The 25,318-nt window shown below is 35.3% G+C and overlaps 1 protein-coding gene across 4 annotated transcripts in view; it reads left to right on the top strand.

Annotated features, from left to right (window-relative positions):
* The window catches only part of CALCRL (calcitonin receptor like receptor), a 65,310-nt gene that overhangs the window by 35,504 nt on the left and 4,488 nt on the right, over positions 1 to 25,318 (top strand). For all 4 annotated transcript variants that reach the window (XM_085321827.1, XM_085321831.1, XM_085321818.1 and 1 more), the window contains 11 exons: positions 4,111 to 4,210; positions 5,241 to 5,385; positions 6,578 to 6,688; positions 7,622 to 7,734; positions 9,672 to 9,763; positions 15,183 to 15,309; positions 16,903 to 17,056; positions 18,311 to 18,371; positions 18,488 to 18,554; positions 24,532 to 24,750; positions 25,125 to 25,166. In XM_085321827.1, coding sequence (XP_085177953.1) covers positions 4,160 to 4,210; positions 5,241 to 5,385; positions 6,578 to 6,688; positions 7,622 to 7,734; positions 9,672 to 9,763; positions 15,183 to 15,309; positions 16,903 to 17,056; positions 18,311 to 18,371; positions 18,488 to 18,554; positions 24,532 to 24,750; positions 25,125 to 25,166 — 1,182 coding nt within the window. In that variant the 5' untranslated portion in view covers positions 4,111 to 4,159. The remainder of the gene's footprint in view (positions 1 to 4,110; positions 4,211 to 5,240; positions 5,386 to 6,577; positions 6,689 to 7,621; positions 7,735 to 9,671; positions 9,764 to 15,182; positions 15,310 to 16,902; positions 17,057 to 18,310; positions 18,372 to 18,487; positions 18,555 to 24,531; positions 24,751 to 25,124; positions 25,167 to 25,318) is intronic.

Raw genomic sequence — 25,318 nt, forward strand, 5'->3', positions numbered from 1 at the left:
ATAAAATGGGAAAGTAAAAATAGAGAAGTGATGTATTTTTTTTTTTTTTTTTTTACATTTTTGCGGTATTAAATGGAGAGTGTTTAGAGTTCAGCGAGGGTGACATTTAATCTTGGGAGGAGGAGAAAAGGGTAAAGGAAGAAACAGCTGATGATACAGGCAGGACGGCTCTGCAGAGAAAGCAGGAGGAAGAGAACACGGGTATCTGTTGAAGCTATACTAGTGATGTTTTTGGCCAAGTTCCGCTTGCAGTTGCTGCTGAATTGTGCTTTCTGCAGTAGATGTCTCTGCCATCAGTGAGAAACATTCCAAACGCCTTTTACAATATCATTAGTTTGGGCAATGGAGAATCTAACAAAGAGGAAAACCAGGCAGTTCATGTGTTACCTCTGTGTTCAGTACCATATGCACTAAATATAAAAACGTGATTTTGAAGATTTGATTTGCTATTGAAATTCCCCTTTCTCTTTCCAGCGACGTTCCATTTCATTGAGAAGGTACTGAAAGGGCAGAAAGAACTGTTGGGTTGTAGCCCTGTGTCCGCTGGCTTACAATTTCATTCAACATCTATTGTGTAAATTATGTTCCTCTTGTCTTTTGTCAGTCCCCCACAGTCACTGGGGAGCCTCGGGGGGTTCTGTCTATGCTTCCCCAGTCTTTTCCTTCATGCTAACATTTAATACATTCAGATTAATCTCAGCCCAATAAAGATGTCCTTTTTTCCCCCGCTGTAGAATTGTCAAAGATATTTAATAGCAGAAGAAGCTGGAAAGCATTAGTGTTGAAAGAATGGGTCTCTTGTCAATTCTTTTGCCTCATGCATCTAATACCTCCCAGCAAGTACTCTCTGAGAATTATATTTGTTTTTCAGCTCACCAGAACAAATGAATAATAAAATATAGCCTTACTTTCTCAACAGTAGTGGCCTGCTACCTCAATCAATAAGCTATGTTGTTGTCTGTTCCGAAGCAACTTTCCTGTGAAGGTTCCTGTCCAGACTAACTGGARTAACTTTTATGTAAATGAATCCAAGCAAGAAATGCTTTGTTTAAGTCCAAATATGCATCTGAATGACCTTCACCCTGCATGTTGTAATTACATCCAAGAACAGTCATGTTCAGAAGCAGGATTTTATTTCTATATATGTAAGTTTTGGCTTTGTAGTTGGTAACTGAGGAATGAATAGAAAGTGTTGCGAGAATTAGAGAATTGACTTAATTGTTTATCTCCAGTGAAGAATTAATAATTTAGTTTTGGATACTGGAATAGTTAGTACAAAATGCCTACAAAACCACTAGATTTAAAAAGATATGGACCATTTAAGTAATTGACCTAAGGAGCGACTTTCAAAATTGTGAAATGGAAATGATCTTGGACTGTGAATCACAGCAGAGAAATTCTGCCTTTGTTTCTATGACAGAATATCTTTTAGATAAATAAAAATAAGCAAGGCATTATTGAATTTGCATTTTAAATTTGCTATCCAACATTTGTTTTAGGAATTTGTTTTTGGAACTGATATAGAGAAAATCGTTTTAAAATTCTGTGCATGTGATGTATGGCTTTTAACCCTACACAACTGTGCTTTGGCATGCTTTGGAGAGACAAGGTTACTCTGTTTATTACTTTATATTCAGATAGTTAACTGCAGTTTTTTTCTGTGTTCTTTAAAATGCCAATGCTTTTTTCCCCTCCTCTTCCAGACACAACTGTAATGACTTAAGATTGTAACAATTTGAATTAACTCCACTTCCGAATTATCATCTAGAGTTGAAATCAAATTGCCTCTTTGATAATTTAGAGATCGACATCTCCATTTACATTTGGTATTCAGTAGATCTTTAGTTGGTACACGTGAATGTTTAGATTTTTCAATTATTAATGTCTCCAGTAACAAACACTGCAAATTTTATCATTCTGTACGTGCCAGATTGTGATTTCGCAATAATCTATTTACTGCAGTTCTCATCACATATGGATTTTCCTAGAATACTATTAGCTTGCACTGCAGATATATTTCATGCATGTTAATTGATCTTCCTGTTAGTGTTTTAAGAGCCCTCAGAAAAGCATATTAAATTTCAGTGTCTCACTAAATTACCCAGGCAATTTCTGGCAATCGGTATTAGAAGATTACATGCCAATGGTAAAAATAGAGGGAAGGTTAGTGATACAGTTTTGCTCTGGGTTAAACAGGCACAACAGTAACTGATTTTGCAGTAGATATCTTACATTTGCATCAAACTATACAATGAATAGCAGTGATGTATTATTTTGTAGTCTGTACATCCTAGAAAATGCAGTTTATTAAATTACAGTTGTGTCAAGAGGGCTGAGTCTCACTGTAAAAAGAGAAAAGAAATAAAATGCTTGCTTTCTGTGGACAAGACTATGTGAAATTACTACTGCTGGCCAACCTACTTTCAGTTTGGTATCCACCAGTCTCTTGTAGGACATGACTGCTGAGTTAGAAAAACTTGGAAAGACCGAACAAAGTGCGATGCAAGGGAGAATGTGATTTGAGTCAAGAGGAAGGTTTACTTGTAGGCGCTCAGTTCCCAACAGCCCTTTTGCTTCAGTAACAGTTGGATCTTTGAGCTACGTATTTGAGTTTAGTATCTTTAAGTAGTGATGTAATATTTCTGGTGAATTAATCTGTACAAGGGAGCTAAGCTTGCCTATATTGGGTCCTCTTTATTATTGCTAATAATAGTTTTATTGCTAGTATATCAAGATACTTAAGGTTTTGAGAGACTGCTTAATTTTAATAACTTCATCTAAGTGTGAAGAAGTCTTTTGCTACCCTGCAAGCAGAAGAGAAGTGCAGAGGCTTATGTATCTCTGTTGCAGTCTTGACTTGACTTTGTGGTTTTCTCAGGACGCTTCAGGGCTATGTGTGGATGAGAATGCACTGAACCTTAGGAGAGAGAAGGATTTACCAGCTTTTGTCATTTTTCTTCTGATCTGATGTTACTGTGAGAGATCAATAGAGCAGCTAGTGATGCATCAAGAAAAGATGGATTCAGAAGTAAACTGGTTGTCTGGTAGTTAGTCCAAGCTTTCTGGTCATTTACTGGACTTGAAAGTATGGTTGACAAGTGCAATGACGTGTTTCTTGGGGAGCAGATTCTCCTCTCCACAATGAAATATTGCGTGAGAAATCTTCAGTACATTTGCTTTCCTGTTTAGCAGCAGGTTTATGCTTACAAGGTGGTCTAGGTACTTAATAAGTCATTTTGTATACTTTATAGTTGAGGTACACACCTCAAGAAATGGTTCATAGAATAGACTGCACTGTAAGATGATAATAGCTTTTTTATGAGTAATTCTGTCGTCTTTAAGCTATTCAGAAGCATATTTGTTTTTTTTTTTGTTTTTTTTTTTTTTTTTTTTTTTTTTGGAAAGTAGAGCTTAGTGCTGTTTCTAATCCCTTCAAGCATAACAAACAGGCAACACAGCACAGGATACGCTTTTGTTTTGTTCTTTTCACTTTGACTAATGCAATTGCTTATTCTGTCACATCCTGGGAATTCTGAAAAAGCCAGATACATTTGGGAGTGCTCAAAAATTGTCAGCTACAGAGACTATTTTATAGCTCACAACTAATCCCTGCATTGGCTTTGTTATCCTTGCAAAGCTATACAAGTACAAGCAAAATGGGAGTCTTTTATTCAACACTGTAACAATGCAGAGCGCTTGTTGCACAAAGATGTCAAAGGGTCCACTCAGTTTTTTGGACTCTGAGAGCTGATTCTTGCTAGGTATCCTTTAGAGTAGATACTGGCTGCCTAACTGAGATGAGATCCTCTGTAGTACAGATGTTAGTTGAGACAAGCTCCCTATCTCTGCTGCGAGACAGAGAGGCAGCGGTGCAGGACACCAGTGCAGAGCATGACCCTGCTGCTTGAATTTGCTGCTGGTGAATTGAGTGCAGTGTGTTCACATCATATACTGTATCTCCGTGTACATCACATGGCTTTATTGTGTCAGAAATGCAAATTGAATAGACTTCCATTTATTTGTTCTAATTCAGAAAGAAAATTCAAAATCTTCTATCAGTTTTGGCTTTCATGAATTACTAAATTTCTTCCTGTGGCTTTTCCATTGCAGTTTGATTTCATTTGACTAGAGTATACAATACACTGCACCAGATATAAAAATGGCAACAAACTGGATCATATTTTTGCTGCTCTTCTTATCTGTTACTATGGTGAGTTTTATCAATTTTTTTTAAATCATATTTCCACTTTCAGTGTTAACACATGTGTACAGAATACTGAAGAAATTATTAATATGGAAATGCAGAAACATTTAATCTTGTGTTCAAGTGAAGTTTCTGCACAGCCAGATTGTTATCTGGCTTATCTCCTGCTTTTAATTCATGTGATAAAGGAACATAAATAGTTGATTACTGCTGCTGAACCGAGAATATCCTTTGCTAACAGAGAACTTTACTGTAGCAAATGATGAGTTACACATAAGTAGTGCTATGCAGACCCCCAGTAAGAGCAGAGGAGACTTCTGATTCAGAAGAAATCTTGTAAACCTTTAATTTTACCCCTTGCATTACATGGATACAATATTTCTGCCACTTTTCCACTGAATTTTTGTAGCCTCACTCTGAAATAAAGTATTTCACTTATTAAAAAATGGAGTTCAAAGGTTTAATTTTTGATGATGATCCACTCTTATTTTTGTGGTTTAGTTTGAATGACTGTAACACTGGATGCCATGTCATTCATATTAAAGAGTCTCTTTTGGATACCTTTTGGTATTATGAGCATGGACTTCATGCTTCACAAGAGTATAGAGAAACCAGATAGCTCAAAACAAGCCAAAAGCTTCAGTGTATGAGAGTCTTATTTTATAAAGGATTGTTTTGGGCCTGATCCAAATGCCTTTTAAAATGATTTAACTTCCATATATTTCACTGGACTTTGTAAAAGCTGTTCATATGCTTCKGATTTGTGGAGTGTTGCCCCTATGCTCATTCGGAAGAAATTTGCCAAAATTCAGTAGTAAAAAATGCTAAATGAAACTTAAAAACACAAAATCAAATTGTAGTAAGACCTGAAGATCATTTTCCTTTAGTAAAATAATATTTAAAATATTTTAAAAGATTGAAATATAAGAAGTTTCTGTTAGAGTTTTTGCATGAGTAGTAGATCTAAACCGATTGGCAGAGAAACAGATATATAATGGTGACTTGCTAAAAAAAAAAAGAGCTTTTTTCCTCCTAGTTTTTTGCCACTGCTATACCATCAGAAGGGCATCAGAATATGACAGAGGACTTCGCTCAACTGAGTGTTACACGGAATAAAATTATGACAGCACAGTATGAATGCTACCAGAAAATTATGCAAGATCCTGTTCATAGGAAAGAAGGTAGAGACTATTTTTTCATATAGTTTTCCAAAGGGAAATGACAACAGATATAATTAAGTAACTCACGGGTTTTACTTATACTCTTTTCTTGACTTAGTAGTAATCACTTTTTAGGTGGTTATATTTATAACTTCTTAGAAATATCAGTGTGAGATTCATAAAGATAAGGTAATATAGTCTATTAACTGCCCATAGCACCACTTCTTCTGTAATATAATGCTTTTATTTCTAACAAGGGATAACAAAATGTTCATTTAAATAGTTTTTCATGTTAAAAAATGTCCAGCCTGGGGCACCACAGTTTCAGAAAAATTTGGACAAATTGGAGGATGTTCAGATGACAGAAGTTATAAGATGTTTGAAAAATGTTATTTTTGAGATRGATGGAGGGAGAGTTTGTTAACTCTTGAAAAAAGAAAAATGAAGGAAGATATGAAAAACATCTTCAAACAGGTAGACAGGGTTAGTCTTTCTGCATGTCTTTTGGGAAGAGAGTTGGTTATAAAAACCTGGCTCATTCTCAAGGGATGTTTATTTTAGATGTAAAAATCTGCTGTAGTGCAATGAGGCATTAAAATAGGCTCTACAGGGACACTGTGGCATCCCTGTCCCTGGAGAAGTTAAAGAAATGTCTGTTAGCAATGATCTCTTTGGGCTTAGCTCTCCCTCCAGTTGGAGGAAGCGAGGGGCTGCCTTTCAGCCAGGCTTCCTGATGGYTTCTAGGATACCACTGTGTTTTCAGTGAGCTAGCCAACACACCTATAGGCTTGGTGTACATCCAAAGTGTAAATAAATTCAGTAAAATGACCTTTACAGGTTTGAATAATGGGGTTTGAATTGACTTAGTTTGTTCATTTTTACCCAAAGAGTATGACTTTATCCACGAGCAGTGCTCTAGATCTGATGTGGTTTATAAATTGCAGATGTAGACCTTTTCAAGCTGAATGCATTTTAAATGATGCATTTTAAAATCTAATCAAAGAAATGCATGTATACAAAGAACTATTAATATTTAGTGGAGTTTTAATTAACTTTTGCTAAATTTCATGTTTCTATTCTCCTTTATGAAGAAGGCTCATTCCTGCAAGTAAAAAACATTATTCAGTCTTTTTCAGACTTCATGTCTTTCTTTTGAGTGATTATTATGAAAGAAAGATTGTTATTTTATTATCAGATCTCTACTTGTTTGTAGGCCCTTACTGTAACAGGACATGGGATGGCTGGTTGTGCTGGAGTGATGTTGCTGCAGGAACAGTGTCAGTACAGCGTTGTCCTGACTACTTTCAGGATTTCAACCCATCAGGTAAGTGTGCATGGGGGCCTCTGCATCAACGTATTTCTTAATAAAATGAGGTTTTGGACACTTGATGCCTCTTGTTTGCTCAGCTCAAGTCACCAAAATTACAGTAATTCCAAACTTATTATTTGTATTTTCCCTTTATCATGTAGAATAACTGACATGTTATTTTTCCTTCCTCTCTGCAACATGCCCTTGTAGGATTCTGTAGATTAGGAAGCAAAAAATGAAGTTATTCCATGGTTCTTTACTCTTACAGATGAGCTTTTCCCTRTGAGACAAGCAGAAATGTAATTTATTCTTTTATCTCATTTTAGCAGTTAAGTCAACACAAGTTTCTCCCATAAGTCAATCTTTTCCTATTTCTGTAGTCTAAACTTTCCATCTGTGAGGATGTGGAAAGTGTCACAGACTTCATATGCTTACGCTACATTTAGTATTTCCCAGGGTCCTTTCATGCCTCTTTCTATTTGACTAGATAGTAATCATTATGTAGTCTGAGAAATTTTCCAGTCTATTTCTTAAGTAGGTCCTATATTGACGTTTTCCTACCTGCCCCGTCCTAATTTTTATCAGTAAGACATCAAACTTCAGTTTATATCCTGGATATTAAACAAGGATGTTTAAATATTCCTGTCACTTAATCCGGTAGTTCTCTAACAGTTAGTTTGATATATTTTGATATCCACTGGACTGGAGGAGAGAAATCTATTTGTTTTCTTAAGAAAAACACATCATCACTTTCTCTTGCCAAGCAAAAGCAATGGCCTCTAGTTTCTCAGAATTCATAGTAAAATACAAAGTCTCTCTAGTGTTATTAATAACRCTGTCATTTGTTTGCCAATCTTTTTCATGAAATACTAGGCATCAGGAAGCAGAGCTTCAGTACTGACTGTTGTGTTTTTCTGTTTTCTTTCCAATCACTTTGGCTGACTGTAGAAAAAGTTACAAAGATCTGTGACCCAAGTGGGAATTGGTTTAGACACCCAGAAAGCAACAGGACGTGGACAAACTACACCCAGTGTAATATCTATACGCATGAAAAAGTGAAGGTAGGAAAGGAATGAATGCATTTTACCAGTGTCAAGAAACTGATCTGAAAAATTTTGCAAGTCTCAGAACTCAGAATCTCACTTACTCACAGTGCTTCAGCGTATTTAACTGTAATCCAAGTTGTGAACAGGTGATAATAGGTGAAAATAAAGCACTTTTCTTTTGCATTTTCTCAAATCATGAGAGAAACTGAACATGTCTGTGGCAGTTTAATACTAGTAGCAGAGATACTTGATTCATATTTGTCTGGAAATTGAGAGATGATTTAGATAGGAGCAGATCCATACAAGTCCTTCCATATGAATAATATGAGCTAGCTCCCTGCAGACTGCTTTGCCAGGATATTTCAGCTCTGTCATGCATCCGTGTGTTAGAATGGAATAATATCTACAAAGAAAGTGTTACTGCTTGCTATAGTTCTGTGTGTTACATAGTTGACTACATACTTCACCTTTTCGCTTTGTTCTGAAGGTAGGTTAGATAGCACACAGTAATCCTGGCTGTTGTCCTTTGTTCAGTTCTTACTTTTATCACCCCCATTAGCAGTCCCTACCATAACACTGTGTAGTGCCAGTTCTAAACTGGGCAGAAATCTTCTAAATTCTTGACGTATTCCTTTGTCTAAATTGGTCATTGTATGAGAGAGTGATATGGGATATGGTCCTGTCACAGAAAGGCTGTCATAAGCCTTAGAGTTTCAGGGTAACCGCTGTTTTCTCATTTCCAAGTTTTTATGAAAGTTTCACGTAAACTATTGCATTTCTTTAGTGTCCATATTAAAAAATATCTAATTTTTTAAAAACTAATGATAATGTGAAAAATTCTAGCATGTACAAATAGGTATATTTGTCTCATCCAATAACCTTCTTAAAGGTTCTCCTTTACATGAAATCTATTTATATTATTTCATAAGTGAACAAACACAGCAGGCTGCAATTTTCCAGCCTTAAATTTGAATAATAGGTCACTGGATACATCCACTGTGGAGTGTATGAGCATGTGTACATATGTTCTAATTCTTCCTATAGAATCCAGATAATTATGTTTTATTATGATAGGATAAGCCTCAAAATGAAGATCTGCATTTCCTTATGTGCAAAATAACAACTTTAAACCTAATGACACAAGGGAATTCTTTTGAGGCAAATTCCGTGACTGAAAACACAGAATTTTGTTAACACTGGAATTTAGTGTATTACTAAGTTCAAAGATTTAATTATAACATGTTTCATATTTTCCAGAAATTAATTTACCAGTTCCTTTTTTGGGGGGAGAGGAGGGGAGGGAATGAGGTTATCTACCCAGCTTTTCATGATTTTATAATATGACTGTAGAATGATTTAAGAAGAATGTTTAGTCTTTATTATTTTTTAAGTTACTGTTAATTTTTTCTTTTAACCTCCTTCCTGGAATGGTGACTGAAAACTGAATTTCCAGTACCACAGTCATAGCTTGCTCTGAAGGAAGTATCTTTCAAATGACAAGAGAAAGCCTTCTGTGAGGAAAAACAAAACAAAACAAAACAAAACAAAAAAACTCCTCCTATCTGAATCATACTAATTTCTCTTTTACCTAAGAAATATGTTATTAGATGGATTGAATTTAATACATGAATGTACCCAGCACAAGTAGCATAAATAGCTAGATTTATGTAAATTCTCAGGAAGAACATAGTGGTATATATTATAAAACTAAGGTTTTAACTGATAAGTTCTAAYGATGATTTCAATTAATCTGTTTTGTGTCCTACAGAAAGAGTTTTCCATAAAACATTGATTTGCAAGATTCTGGTCTTGACTCATCATTATCTGTAATGTTTTTATTTTCTTAATCCTGTTAAGAGTCATTTTGTATGTAGCAGAGATTTATAAGCATATGCTTTATCACTAACAGTTCTGTAGGCATCACAGGTGCTTGTTTTTGTTCTTTTTTGCAGACTGCTCTGAATTTGTATTATCTGGCCATCATTGGACATGGTCTTTCAATTGCATCACTTCTGATTTCCCTTGGCATATTCTTTTATTTTAAGTAAGTATATTTAAAATCTTATGCCAAATACTAGTGGTTTACAACAGTCCTAGTTTCTCCAATACTTTAACATAGGAGTCATCTCAATAAATAGGATGGAGGAAAAAGGTGACTGAACTCGGCGTATTGGTTTGGTGTTGCACATTATATTATAATACAAAATAGATCTCTTCTTTTCTCAGAAATCTAAAATCTCAAATCTCCAAATGAAAAACTGTAGATATAAGTTACAAATAAGTTACAATAATTTCAAAGTTACAGTAATCATCTCTTTGAACAATGGCTTGTAAGGGAAAATGTTACTAGAAAATATGGAGCTCATGGAAAAGAGTTCAATAATAGAAGATTGTATCTTCTTTAATAACACTCAATTATTAAATGATTGTGACTTTATTACAAAACTTAAGGTGTGACTATGTTAAGCATGGAGCAGACTCATTAACTAAGGAGCAAATGGAAACCAAATTACTAGTAGAATAACATTCCAAATTAATTAGCCACAAAATATGAGAAATTGTAAAGAAATTAAGATTTAGGTAAACAATAGGAATAGGAATAATAAAAATAATTCTGGCTTTTATCCACCATTATTATATCTAAGACAGTTATGCTCTCCTACTTACTGTATTTACTAACAGCTATTATGGTGTCTTCTCACAAGAAAGTTTGAACAGTATTTTACTGCTGTCATAATAACTTGTAACATAATGGACAAGTTTCTGAAAATTGTATCTATTTATTAATTCATATTTGTTAACTTTTTTTCCTGTGGAACACTCCTGATTTAAGTTGATGGGGCTTAGTAGAAAGCAGAAAACAGGAGTGCTGTGACAAGAGCATAGCTCAGGCAAAGTGCCCTGCTGTCAGAGAAGAGCTGTTACCCCTGCCAAATGCTGCGCTGCACTGTGTAGGCATTCCCTGTTCACTGGCACTGGATTAATCATTTCTGCATCATTTTTCATTGGACAGTATAGACCTGATCTACAGTCTTACCTGTTTCTTACCACTATATCCTACTGTCTCACCCCTTATAATTTCCTAACATTTAAAGGGAAATACAGATCAAAATATGAACGGCATATACATCAGCAATAATGGGAATAGGTAAGTTGTTGCTTTTCTCATGCTCTGGACTTTGCTTAGGTATACTGGGGCAGTACATGTGTGTTCAAATTATCCTTTTTTCAGGCATGCCTGGCTGAAGAATATTTTCCTACTTTAAATACACATCATTTGCCCAAGTTCTGGGCTAACATTGCCAAAAATGCCCCAAAACCAGAGACTACAATTTTGTAGTCTTCTTTCTGTAGCCTCTCTTTATGAAATTCTACATTCAAGCTGACTTTTTAGCTTTTTTTTGACTTCTCTTCCTGAGGACAATCCAAAAGTTCTGTTGTTTTTTTATTAATTTATATGCATATGACCTATAAATACAATGCTTACCATTTCTAAAGTTCAGTTCCCTCCCACTGCTGAACAAAATCAAGACATGAAAGAGCCCTGAGTTCTTCAAGAAGTTTGATTTTGCACGGGGAGGGCTATACATCACAAAATGTTTAACAGATTAAAAATCCAATACAATAGGAAAAATGCTTTGAAATAGACTTTTCAGGAGGGAAAAATATTGTGAATATGATTTTAAAGTTCARAGATAGTTAAGCATGATTTTGCTATATTATAACATGAAAACCAACCCAATTTCATCTTTGCTTGTGGCACTTACTGCAAAAGCAGGTGGTCTGCTTTGCTACCATCCTGTTATGTTTGTCAGCCCTCCAGGGATTTTTCACCCTCTGGTAGAAGGATCCTCCATCCTTAGAGAACCACATGGGAAGAATCCCACACCCATAAACCACAATTTCTAGACTGTGGCTATGTTGGGATATAAAAAGAAATTACAAAACTTAAAGTAAGCTWAGGAAAGGCCTCTACAAGATGTTCTCTTGGGATGTACAGTTCCTCTAAAGTATTTTTAGTAGCAGAAGGGTATTTAAGGATCTAGATTAATACCAGGATGTATTATATTTGTATAATAATTCATGGCTTTAAGAGGTAGGATTTGTTGTTGATGTTGTTATTGTTTAGGGGTGCCCTTGAATTTGTCATATTTCCAAATAACATATTCTGTTAGTAGCTTCATAGTTTCCAGATGATATTTGCTAGATTGATGACCGCTAGAATATTTTTGGTTTGATTAGAAAGGTAAGACTTTACATCATGGGGAAAAATGAGAATATTTTTTTTTCAGTTAAAACTCAAATTGTTGGCAATGAAGATACTTGAAAAAAATGGAGATTAAAACATTTTTGTGTGATTTCTTTTTCACTTGAAATTCTAATTTTTCTTTTCAAAATTGTCTCATTGGAAATATTTGCCCAGTTTTTGACTTKTATTCTCCACATGGATTGGAGTTTTTGTTATAAAAGCATAAAATGGGCTATAGACTTGGAACTAGGCTTTTTTTGTGAAAATTAATCTATAACAGATAAAAATAWCTTCTTGTAGTGGCTCAAGTTTCTGATTCTGTTCCATACTCTAAATTGTACATATGTTTTGTATAAGTCTTCTGTTAAAATAGTTCTGTAACTGTTTGCATGAAGAACTACGAGAACTAAATAAGGCAAGAAAAAACTTACACGAACAATGAATTCAGAGAATGGAGAGCAATTATTTGAAAGCTTAAAAAAAGACAACCACTCAAAAAAGAAAACCCCCCAAACACCTGAGATACAGGAGTTGTTGACTGGGATCAAGCATCATGTCAAATCGTATGCCAGCACTCCCAGAGGTTAGCAACACTAGCCTTGATGAGTGTGTAAACAACCAGATGACAGATTAGTAGAGAGATATTAGATTCCTAAGTTACTTTAAGTTAATTTCATTTGAACAGCTAATTCTCCTWAGCTGCATACATGGATCTCACTGGTTGTATTCTGCAGTATTTGAAAACATTTTAAAAAATAACTCCCAAACACAACTGRATATTTTTCAAAATTTTACTCTCTTTATTTTGGGTAAATTTGCCAAAATGAATTTTTCTGTAGTGCCTTAGACATACAGGAATCAAATTAGCAAGGGAAATATATCATTTAGCAGAAGACTATTTTATTGCACAGGGTTTAATCTAGTGATAGGTAAATCACATACTCTTAGATCATAAATACAAGAATTAAATGATTAAAGTACATTATGTCATTAAAGAAAGTCAAAATAAGGACTCTAGGAATGGTAACAGAAGAGGAAGGGTGGAGCCTTAGGAAGAAATTCTTATTACCAAAAGCAGTCTTCGTTTTTACATGTCGTCAGTCTTGCTTTCTTGTTTCTTGTCCTGTGATCCTTTCATGTATGGGTGGAGGTGGGTGTGGATGGGTGTGCTTGAATATTCAACAGGAACAGCTGCTGGATGACCCTGCGAGATGGCCCCATTAGTTGTACGTGCTTTCCCTTGCCTATGCATTGAATCTTAACAATAAGCAGACAGATTCCAGGAGTTTTTCAGGACTCATTTACACAAAGCTGTTAGTTGGAGCCTAGTGTTCCTTCTCTCTGTAGAAACAACATAAAAAAATATATATTGTGCTTGTAATATTTTATTTATATGTAGTGTACATATATAGTCAAACAATATAGAAACTATATGTGTTATAATAATYGAAGCTTGGTGCTCTGTGCATTAAAGCCAAAGACAAAACTACRATTATAAAATAACTAATGGAATACACTTTATCACTTCATTAATTGTCATAGTTTTGCTTTGTATTTGGGGTGTTTTTTTAATTTGTTTCCTTCAGGCAAATAGTCCTTGGTGATCAGAGGTTCATGCAGAGTTAATCCCTGTGCTGTATGACTAGCACTGGTTCTGGAGTGGTTCCCTTCCCCTCTGTTTAGTAAAACGATGCTTGGAATGACTAAGGGCTCCAAGGGTGACTTGCAGTTGCCGTGTCCATCCGATTCTTGTGCGGATTTGAACCTGCTGACTTTACTCCGTGTGTCTGTGGGGTGCTTCACACTCTCTCCTTGTGATGGTTGCAAAGAATGCAGTTAAGCCAAGATGGCCACTTCATAACGATCTCTGCTATACCACTTACACGCTTAAGTGTGGTCTCCTCTGTAGCCAATCTGGTAACTATTTTCTTCAGCAGAGTCATTTGTTTTTCTTCTTTCCTCTGTCATGTTCTCAGCAGATTTAAATACGCTTCTCCAACTTTTGTGCAGACTCCGTACCTGCAGTTCTCTGTTAAAATGTAAAGTTCTCTCACACACCATCATTAAAAATGAATCGCCTATGTCCATTTTTCATTTTTTTCCCAGGTGTACTGTTTGAAATGTCTAAAATTTTTGAGTTTTGTTTCCCTTTGTGACAATTCAGACTTGTCCTATGCTGATCATGTGAAGATATATCTGGTATATCTCTAACAGCAAAGRGCAGCTGCATGTGTTAATAACAGTTTCCCCTCTAGTAGTTACTTCATTTTTTTCCAATCAAATGTACTAAGTATTCCTGGCTATAAAATGGAGGATAGATAAGTGCAGTTATATGGCACAGGCTCCCTAGAACACAGGCTTCGGTAGATGTTTTGTCCAAAGTAATGAGCATTTCCTGAGAGGGACCACTGTACCATTTCCTTTATCACTTCTCTTTACCTGGGTGCTTGTGAATGGGAAGTATTCTTACATCTTGGATTGACACCGAGATAGACCTGCTTTTTATGGTATAACAGCTAAACATAATTCTACTGTGACTATATTCAACTTCAGGTATCATTTAGTATCACTGAATCTCTGTTCACAAAAAATATAACTCTTTAAAATATGTTTTTCTCTTTAATTTTATTGCAAGACTCAAAGGAAATATTGAAAATTAACACAATAGAATGKATTTACATATTGCATTTTGTATCTGTATTCCATACGCTATATATAACTTAGTTATGCATAAAAGTCAAGACAGGATTCCTATTGTTTTACTTATTTCAGTATTTCTCTAGCTGTAGGATTAGGGAAGAAATGTAACTGAGAATGTGAGTAAAATAAAAATCTTGGCAGGTGTTTGGTTAAACTGAAATATAAGTTAAGATGACTTCTTCAAGCAATTCTTCAGGCACTAAAAATAAAATGTATAAATCTTCTGAAACATTATACTTATTCAAAACCTTTTCAGATAACCACTATAAAGCAGGTCCGTAACTATAAGCATACTGGAACTGAATGTACATGTTTTGCCCTCTGTTGTCAAATGAAGATTAAGGCAAGCAGTCACACTGAGTTACTTCTATTAAATTTGGACTAGAGTTTAAGAAAGAGTTAATGTGAGACTTCTTCATGAAGTAAAGAGCTCTGGTATTTCAAAATCTGAGTTGTCCCTAAGTACACATAATTGTCCCCTGTGTATTCATTTGTTCTTGTTTCTCTTTTCTAGGAGCTTGAGTTGCCAAAGGATTACCCTGCATAAAAATCTTTTTTTCTCTTTTGTTTGCAATTCTGTTGTAACAATAATTTCACTGACTGCAGTTGCCAACAACCAGGAGTTAGTTGCAACCAATCCAGTAAGTGGAAGTATATTTGCAGCCTTATTGATTTGTATGTGAAGAACTTCATCAATGCAGAAGAGATTAGTAAGATATGAGTAGTTAGCTAAATGATGYATAGCAAGGTTAAAATTTTCATTAACAATATATCCACGTTACGTATTACAGCAGATGTCTAATGATGATTTGGGCAGTTCACATTAGAGATTTCTAAGTAGTAAAGCACTCTGGAAGACAAGGCCTACTGAACTCTTCTGAATTCATACAGAACTCTTTTGCACTGGAAGAACTGCAAGAAAACAGCATATTTTAGATGATCTCAGTGAGGTTATGACAGATTTAGTTCACCAAGGAAGGACAGTAAAAAAAGCTTTTGAATGTAATTCTCAATCTGTTAATTACTTTCTTATGGCTTGAACTCTGCCGTCTTCAGCTGAAATGAGAAGTGCTTGCTTTTTTTTTTTTTTTTTTTTCTTAAGGGGAGATAAAGCTGATTCTTATATTCCAAAACTAAAAAACAGACTAGAAAAAAAATCTATTAGGGTCTGATTTTATTCTATCTCATTCACTGATAATACTGGGGTAAATGTGAATCAGTAGCCTCTCACAAAAGACTAGGCATTACAGCAACTGAAGATCCTGAAAATTAAATACAGAAACAAAAATAAATCTCTAACTATGGCTTTATTTTTAGTTAAATCTGGAAGATAACTTTAAATCCTGTGAAAGTTGGGGCAAAACTCCAGGGGTTCTAAGAATCATGTAAAAAAAGACAAAATTTTTTTTCCTCCTATAAAAACCCATAAAAGTAGACTTGAAATAAGTGATAATTCTATTGGTAAGTGAGTTAGGTAGAAGAACATGGTGAAACAATATTGATTTATGGTTAACTTCAGGCTAAGTGCCAGAAATATATCAAATATATGATAGACACACTGATTTCAGGGGGGAAAATATGGATCTATGCTGTCCAAAACAGATTTAACAAAACTATCTGCTGCTACTTTTTCCCARCTTCATGTTTTAGTACTTACAATGAGCTTAGATCATAATATTTTAATTGAAAAATATTTTAGGATATTCTGACTGATACTAAATATAAATTTATGCCAATAGAACGCTTTGCCACTAGAAGCTATCATGCAAATTCTCACCTGTCTCTAAATATTACATTTACGAATAGGTTGAAATGGAGAGTATTGTCAGCATTTTTAAAATGCAAATCATTCTCTGGAGTACTTACATGTTGTGATTGGTATAACTTGGAGGGAATTACTACACCAAAGTATCTTTTCCAGTGCAGTTACCATCTGATAATTTAAGGGCTGCCTATTATTGATTGGAATGGTCAAAACTAGCAATATTTGCAATTAGAAGGGAAAATGTCATTACTGTTTCTTGCCATCAAGCTTGAGGATCTCAAGGTTCCCAGGGCTGATTAATAAAATACAGACTCAACTACTGACTTTGTCACAATAAAATATGTATTTACAGAAAAACAGAATAAATACTAGTATTGGATGACTTTGTGCGTTTTTCTTCCATTTTGCAGATAAATTTCTGAGATTTTTGCAACTTAAATATTTGTGTTGTACTCTGCTTTTTCTGCAGGTTAGTTGCAAAGTGTCGCAGTTTATCTACCTGTATCTAATGGGATGCAATTACTTTTGGATGCTGTGCGAAGGCATTTACCTGCATACTCTCATTGTGGTGGCTGTTTTTGCTGAGAAACAACACTTGATGTGGTATTACCTTCTTGGCTGGGGTATGCAATTTCATGTTCTATATTTTCAGGCCACTGTTATCTTTTACTGCTTTCCATAAACGTTTGAACAATATCTGTCCCTTTGCTTCTCTCAAAGCTCTTTGCTCTTAGCTTTGAACGATGATGGCATGCTTCTCTTCTTTGTCTGCAGTGCCTTAACAGGCTCAGAAATATTAACACAGGAAATTGTATGTACCTCTATCTTTGCTGAAAGAGAGATTATGCATTTCTGGAGCCAGGAAGTGACTCCTCCTTTGTATAGAGAAAATAAGTCTCCTATTATAAAAAAGACATTAAGAAGTAATTATTCATTGTTCTTCATCTTGAAGATGTTTATACAGCAATGAATGTTTGTTTTCAGAAAAGTCTCGCCATGTCTAGGGTGGAGGGTCAGAACTGAGTTAGAAATGGCCAAGCATTTATTTTTCCAGCAGTTCCATTTGACCTGTATTGTTAYTAAGCAAACACAGAATTGCTTTAGCTGAAGATCTTAAGTAATAACTGTAAAAACTAATAGGCCAAACCCAGTAGTTTCTGATAATGCAGAACAGCATATTCGCAAAGTGCAAGTGAGGACTTTTTCCTCAGCTTCAGTGTACTAGCACAGAAGATTCAGCTCTAACATGCCTTAGTACTTCTGTTTCTAGCTATCTCACTGCAATCACAGATGAGACACAGTTATGAGCTCAAAGGTGCTCAGCAGTTTCTGAAAAAAAAGGTACAGTTGGGGTGTCAAGTATCCCAAATCACTATTTTTTTTTTCTTTGAAAAAGCTCTTAATTCAGCATGATTTTCACAGTCCATTTTCAAATATTTTTGCAGGTTTTTTGTTTTATGAATATCCAGTAAGTACCATTGAGAACATAATCAGCATTTTTAATCATCCTATTAAAGTTATATTCCTATATATTCTTACCTTTTTAGTATTTTTAACTAATTCAGCATTACTCTGGATTGCAGCATTAAAAACATCTGTGTTRTTAAGGGCTGGTTGTTACATTCTAAATACTTATAATCTGATTTGCCTTTTTCTTCAGTATGTTGCTGTGGATTTCCTGGTAAGGTAATGGTAATAAGGTTTCATACCGGCTTCTGAATGAAATCTGAGAAACAGAAATCAATTCAKTTTCTATTTGCTCTGTAGGCACATAGTTTGGGTGAGGTGAAAATACAGAGAATTCCTGCAAGAGATGCAAGTTTACTTAGTTAGCAGCCAGGTTTATATATGAATACAACATTGTTTTTCCTTCACAGGTTTTCCACTGATCCCTGCTTGCATACATGCTGTTGCAAGAAGTTTGTATTACAATGACAAGTAAGTGGCATCTCCAGTTGTTTTGCAAAACTGTTATATCCTCTTTAAACTAAAAAAAAAAAAAAATAGAACAGATAATGACAATTTTTTTTTCTTTCTCTGTTTGTTTTCTCTAGCTGTTGGATCAGTTCTGATACTCATCTGCTGTATATCATCCATGGTCCTATTTGTGCTGCTCTATTGGTAGGCTTTTTTCAGATAATTTTTCTTATTTGTTTTTTGACTGTTCATGGTTGTCTTAGAAATTGGTAAGAGCCTACAGCTAACATTCACAGGTCACTGTCATTTGCAGGATTCCCTGTTAATCCTRTAGGGTGCTTTAAACACACAAGATAACTAGTCTTGACCTACAAGAAACTCGGGTTTTGCACTATTGGTTATTGTTACATTTAAGTCCTAGTGACAAGTTCAAAATATTACCTGGAGTACTGAAGGGAAAAGTTAAAAACCTTCCTTTAGCTGAGAATACCTCAGTCCTCGTTTCTGATTGCCCAGACCAATGCTTTATTTGCTGGATTGACGTCAGTAGCTTCAGCGTGGCACTGTGCTAATGTGGCCAAACAGCTACCAGAGCGGACCTGATTGCAATGCAGACAGAGGTCTGTTCAGTGTCACAGGACTGACTGCAGGTGGGAATACAGTATAGAGAGAAATGAGTTCTGCAAATATACGTGACTCCCCTTGTCCTGATACTGATCTAGCAACGTGTGCTTTGGCCACTGAAGTACTGCAATTCCTCTGCTTCAAAAGTTCCCATAAACTTGTAGAGAACAGAATCCTGACTTATTTTCCAACTTACTGCCAGATCAATTTGTGTTAGGATTTGTGCCAGCAAGCACAAATCCTTGCTACTGAAGACATCAAATTCTAGGTAAGGACTGAAAACTCTACTGATACAAATACATTTGTTTTAGTTGTTCTAGGACTGAATTTAACTTATGCAATTCAGTCATTATGTTATCGCTAAATAGAAATAGGTGGGCAATAAAGGAAAACACTGATGTTTAATGTGTACCTGCTTACACAACTATCTACATAATTAGTATCTGTGAATGTATAATGCAGATAATACTGAACTGTAGAGGCATTCTACGTGTGGACTGAATTAGCTGCTGATAATATATRTTATGGTCATTTATTGTAACAGTCTTCAGGCTGATCTGGCAAAAGTACTGTATTTCTACTGACTTTTCTTATGGGTTTTCTGATTATSCGAGGAAATTCATTAAGAATGAAAATATTCAGTAGACTTCTGGAAACCATTTCAGTGTCTGATCTATATCAAGTTCCTATTTTCTTAAATTGTTAATGAAAGTTTGCTGGGGGTATTCTATGCATAGAGAATTCTCTCTGAAGACTGCTGCATAAAGCCTGCAGTTCTTGTGACTCCTACATTTTCATTCACAGGGAAATTAGCTGGTAAATTTATATTTGAAGAATGCCCTGATATCATGACATGCATGAAGTATTCTGCCTGTGAAACAGATCCACCCTTGAGGTGTGAATTATTACTGATAATCCTCTGTCCTCTTAGTCAGGTCTGCCATATATGTTCATGTAAAGACACTTTGTGCTCTAATCTGCATACCTAAATTGAAATCTAAATTCTTTTAACTTTTGTCTCTAACTTAAACAGAATGTGAAATCCTTGTTTCACAGAAATTGATGGGAGTTCTTTACTCATTTCAATGGCACCATATTTCACCCAGAAAATGTATGCTACTCTACACTGGTTTGTGGGCCATTACTTCCTTCTTCCAATCAACTCTTTATAGACATATCACTTAARTAAAGCGCTTTAAAGCTGAGGTACAATTTATATTAGTCAGAGTTTGCTTCAACAACAACAACAAACAGCTTAAAATYTGAGAACTATACCATCTTCTGTGAAGCAGCCTCATTATAGGATTTAAGATTATTTTCTCCTTTCCAGCAATGGCCTCCACAGAGTCACACTGAAAACAGTGGCAAGACTCCTACTGATTTCAAATGCACTGGACTAATCTCAAACTGTCAAGTCGTCTTTCCACTGAAGTCAGCACTAAGAATATCTTTTGATTTCATTGGAGGCATAGTAATCTACTCAGTGTGCTCTGTTTTGGCAAAATCTCTGTCCATTTCCTTTACAAATCGCAGAAGTGTATACCTTTGATATTCTTACATTTATCAGGAGCTGACTGAAAATGTTTCTCTTGCTTTTCAAATAAACTTACTGATGGTACCGAGGCAAGAAAAATGTATATAGCAATAATGAAGATCAAATACAACTACATATCTTGCCTGTGATGTGTATGATATGAAAATACCTTAAAAGAGTTTTTCCTTTCTGACAACACCAAAATTTAATACGTCAATTCAGAAAAGACAAGTGAGGGAAAAAGACAGAAAATGAAGTGGATGCGTTTAGGCTGTGTGAACAGAACCTTCATTTGCTTAAGCAGCTTGCTTGCCAGATACAATTTTCACACTTTACTAAGCATGACCTGCTTTAGTGGAAGTTTAAGCAACAATATTAAACTGCAAATTAGGTAACAAGGGAAACAACACTGTTTCTACTTGCAGGAGCAAGATCTCAAAGAGCATGAAGGGGATTGTCCAGGGGATGCCAGGGAGAATTGGCAAAAGCCAATGGGAATTAGGCCTTTAACGCTTGTATGTCACTGAAAATCCTACAGTTACATAAAATTAACAACAAGGCTGCTTTTACAATCCTTGTTATTACATAACTGTGGTCAGATCCAGGTCAAAGAAACTCTCAGTGAGAGAAGACATAAGTTGCATTTTGATTGAAATTGTATTCATTTGCCCACTAATTGCAAATGTTTGTCTAAGCAACCGCAGTCAAAGAAATAGTGTGGGAATGGAACAGTAGATGCTGATGTTAATTTTTACACTAGGCAAATATTGATCAAAATGGAAGGGAAAAAAAAAGAAAAGCAATAGATTTGAACTTTTGGAGAGCAGTATTGATTTCAGTGTAGCTTTCAGATAAGCCAGTGCACTATTTTTCTTGTTATAGTTTACACTGATGCCACTGAAAGAGCAGGTTTTAAATTAGTTATGCCATTGTTTACATAAATAGTATTAAAGGAATGCTTACTTTGCCATAGAATGACATTATGTATTAGTACCTTAGATTTCCAGCCTTTTAAAGATGCAAATACTTCCAGCAGAAGCAGCAGGTGTACTTGCTGAATGTGTACTAGAAGGACGCTCAGGAGCCCCAGTTTTTATTTCTGCCTTTGTTACTGACCTGTTTCATGACTATAAGTTGGACCTGGTACCAGGCAGAGCCTAGAAGTTGAATGCTTAGCTTTCATGTGCCCAACCTCGAGAATGGCCAGAAGTTGGACATAGACCATGTCCTCAGGGATGTACCCAGGTGTTCTGCCCAAGCAAGACCCCCTCAAGCGGGCTCAGATCTGAAGCTGTATGGCTATATTAAAAACAGGCAATAACTACTACCTAGAGTCTGAGAATATCTRGGTATCTTTATCTGAGAATAGTTTGTTTAAACCAGCCCAAGAAAGAATTTAACAGAATTTAAATCTACATGTCAGTAATGATGATCATACTGCTTAGCACAAACTGCACATGGAGAGAACCAGAAATTTCAGGGACCCGAGGAATTTTGTAGTGAAAAACTGCAGGACCTGTTGAGTTTTAAGCTCAGTTATATTCACAACAACTCTGAATGCAGAACCTAAACTCTGAGTTCCCAGTATTGGCCTCAACATTTTTTTTCACTCTTTTTTTAATCTAAGATTGCTTTCTCTGCCTTTCTTTTATTGACTTTTGTGTTTCAATTTTCAGATCACTGTGGAACTGTCTATATCTTACTATGTGTTTATACTGCAGCTAGCACAGCAGGATCCCTCTGGAGCTTTACAARCCATCACAGTCAATTTGATGATAATATATATGCAAGTAGTTCCACTGGCCAACTGTTGTTTAAATATGCAAGTGTTCTAAGTAACTTACTAAAATCAAGACAAGTTTTCAACACTGCCTTAAGAATTCAGTCCATCCTGATTGCAGTGTATTCATAACAGAAGAGATGCTGACCAAAAATTGGTGCTGCATGTTTCTACTGAGACTCTACTTTCCCTCATTTATCCTTTCTGCTTGTTCTAGTATCTATYTGAAAACTCTCYGCAAGTTTATTTTTGTAGGTATTTTTTGTTTTGATGGGTAGCTGGAACAGCTAGAATGATTTTGTGCATTAAGGCATTTTTAAATGAAAAAAAATTGCTAGGTGGTAATTTATTCCTAGCTGCTACAACTTTTGTCTTTAAATAGCGTTTGAGGACTATGTTATAGAAATTGGTCATGCTGCTAAAATGCCAGTGGACTGATTGCTCTGTGTTTGAGAGATGTTGATGTTGAACTAACAGATTTAAGTGAGAAGGATTAAATTTAGCTATGGAGGAAGGACTTACTGCCTATGTGTATTATAGGAAGTTGGATGAGGAACCTGGGCTGCATAAAATCTAAATAAATCCCCTGAGAGAAAATCAGAAGACCTCAATTGTTTAAGCAAAACTAAGCTAAGGTAGCTGGTAGCTTCTAGTAGTAGTTCCTTGCATTAATTTCCTATGTAGAATGATTTCCTGTTAAATTGATTTAAATAGCATATAAGTTAAATAGCATTAACATATCTGTCAGATGCTGTGTTGTGTTTTAACAATACACAGCTGTTCAGCATGAAAGGAATTCTGCCTGGGGTGTGCAGGGCACAGTGACACGCATGCTTGGAAACAGCTACTCATTTGCACTTTTTTTTACAGTGACACGGAGGCTGGCTCCTAGACCAGGGATCCCCAGTCATTTCAGAATGGAGAACCCTTCCTTCTACTGGCTTCTTTCACTAACTAGATTTTTTTTTCTCTTTAATGTCTATATAATTATCAAAAAGGATAGTCAATTATTTGGAGTAAGAGAACCAAAATGTAGGTTTCTCCCTTCCATAGTTGGTATCCTGAGCAGCAGCATTTTGCCTCTGTGTCCTWTTTAGAAGATGATGGGATTAGCTGAGTTCTCCTCTGAGGTCTCCTCTAGCTCTGCTTTCTGTAAGGGGCTGCCATTATACTATAATAGATGAAAATACATTTTAATTGTCCCTAACTTTTTTGTTATTCTAGTTACTCATATCCTTAGGCTGCTCTGTGTGTGTATGTATATATACACATACATGGGTGTGTCTATATATAAGTATATAGGTTTGTGTATGTATATATACATATATATGTGTATATATAATATATAAAGTTTTGTGGTTAATTACAGCAATGAATGTTGAAAGAGCATTGTTTTGACTTCAGTTTGTTCTTTTTAGGTGAAACTGAGTGAACAGATATACTCCACTATTAGCAAGAAAAGGTTTAATAACTATGGAATTAAAGAGCAATGAACATTCTGCTCACTTCATTTAAAAACTGAGTTTCTTYCTTATTTTTAATACTTCAGAATAGAAACTTGGAGAAGAAGATTGTATCAAATTCCATTCTTGAAAAAGAAAAAGCCAGGAGCTTTTTTAAGAACCATATTTAGACACAGACCAACCTGAATAGGTTGCTATTCCTCAGGTATAGCACAGGGCAATTTGGGATAAAACTCTATGTCCACCGAAATAAAATTGTTTAAGCACTGACATGGTCCACTGACTTCTGTGGAGCTCAGGCCAAGTTCTTAGACTGTGTTAGCTCATGTCTGTGTCTTAATCCCTTCTCTGTAAAACAGCGCAGCATTTTTTTTTCCTTTTTTTTTTTTTTATGAAATGGTAAGAATGCTTTTCTTTGATTAAAAAATAAAGACTTTGGATACAAGGCATTATAAGAGAACTGCAGGATTTTGTTTATGAAATAACAGCAGTGCTGATATGTATATATATATATTATTTTCATAATCAAATTTCTACAACATTATCTGCATGGCTATTTGATTAATAAATTAGAGGATTGAACATAAATGTCAGAGCCCAGTCTCTTAAGGAGGTTAAGAGTATTTTAAGAGACTCTTTTCAGTGAGATTTAACTTCTGTTTGCTGTATGATCAGAGACATCCATGTACTACGAGTTTTCCTGAGTTGTCTTTTTTAGTATCACAAAACAGTGTGTGGTTTTTTTCAGAATATCTTCAGTGCCATTTTATTTTCTGACAGGTGAATCTTTTCTTCCTATTAAATATTGTTCGTGTTCTCATAACAAAGCTGAAGGATACACACAAGGCAGAATCCAACCTATACATGAAAGCAGTAAGAGCTACTCTTATTCTAGTTCCGCTACTTGGCATTGAATTTGTGCTGTTCCCATGGCGACCAGAAGGCCGGATTGCTGAGGAAGTATATGACTACGTGATGCACATCCTTATGCATTACCAGGTAGGAAGCATTAAACAGCTTTTGTTCCCTTGAGCTGAGTAACAGTGGGCATGTACAGCAAATAAAGGAAAAATGATCATGTGATGTTAGTTTTAAAATGGAAGACTTTTATACAATACTCCTGCTTATAAATACATTTAACTTTCTCATTCAACTGAATTTTGTTTTCTTAAAAGCAAAAAATGTATCATGGTAGATAGCTGACCCAACTGTTTTTACTAATACATCTTTAGAAATAATTCACCAGGTTTAGATTTGTAATACGCTTTTCCTTTTGCTGTCTATATCTGAATTTTATCAGGAACCTCTGATTATCTCATACCTGAAGAAATCTGTATGTATCTGAAATCAAGTAAAAWCTTTTTATTTTGCAGGGTCTACTAGTGGCTACAATTTTCTGCTTCTTTAATGGAGAGGTAAGGGTTTTTAATGTTTTTGTTATACTTTTCCTGGTTATGGTTCAGCAACTAAGGAGATGGTAAGCTAAAAATAYATAATTTTAAAATTCCTAAATCCAAATTTAACTGTCAAGTAAAGTAGTTTTTTAGAAAAAGAAAGAGAACCTTGC

The sequence above is a fragment of the Rhea americana genome, unplaced genomic scaffold (genome assembly GCF_003343005.1).
Source record: "Rhea americana isolate MKP2758 unplaced genomic scaffold, rheAme1 scaffold_12, whole genome shotgun sequence".
In the NCBI taxonomy this organism is placed as follows: Eukaryota; Metazoa; Chordata; class Aves; order Rheiformes; family Rheidae; genus Rhea; species Rhea americana.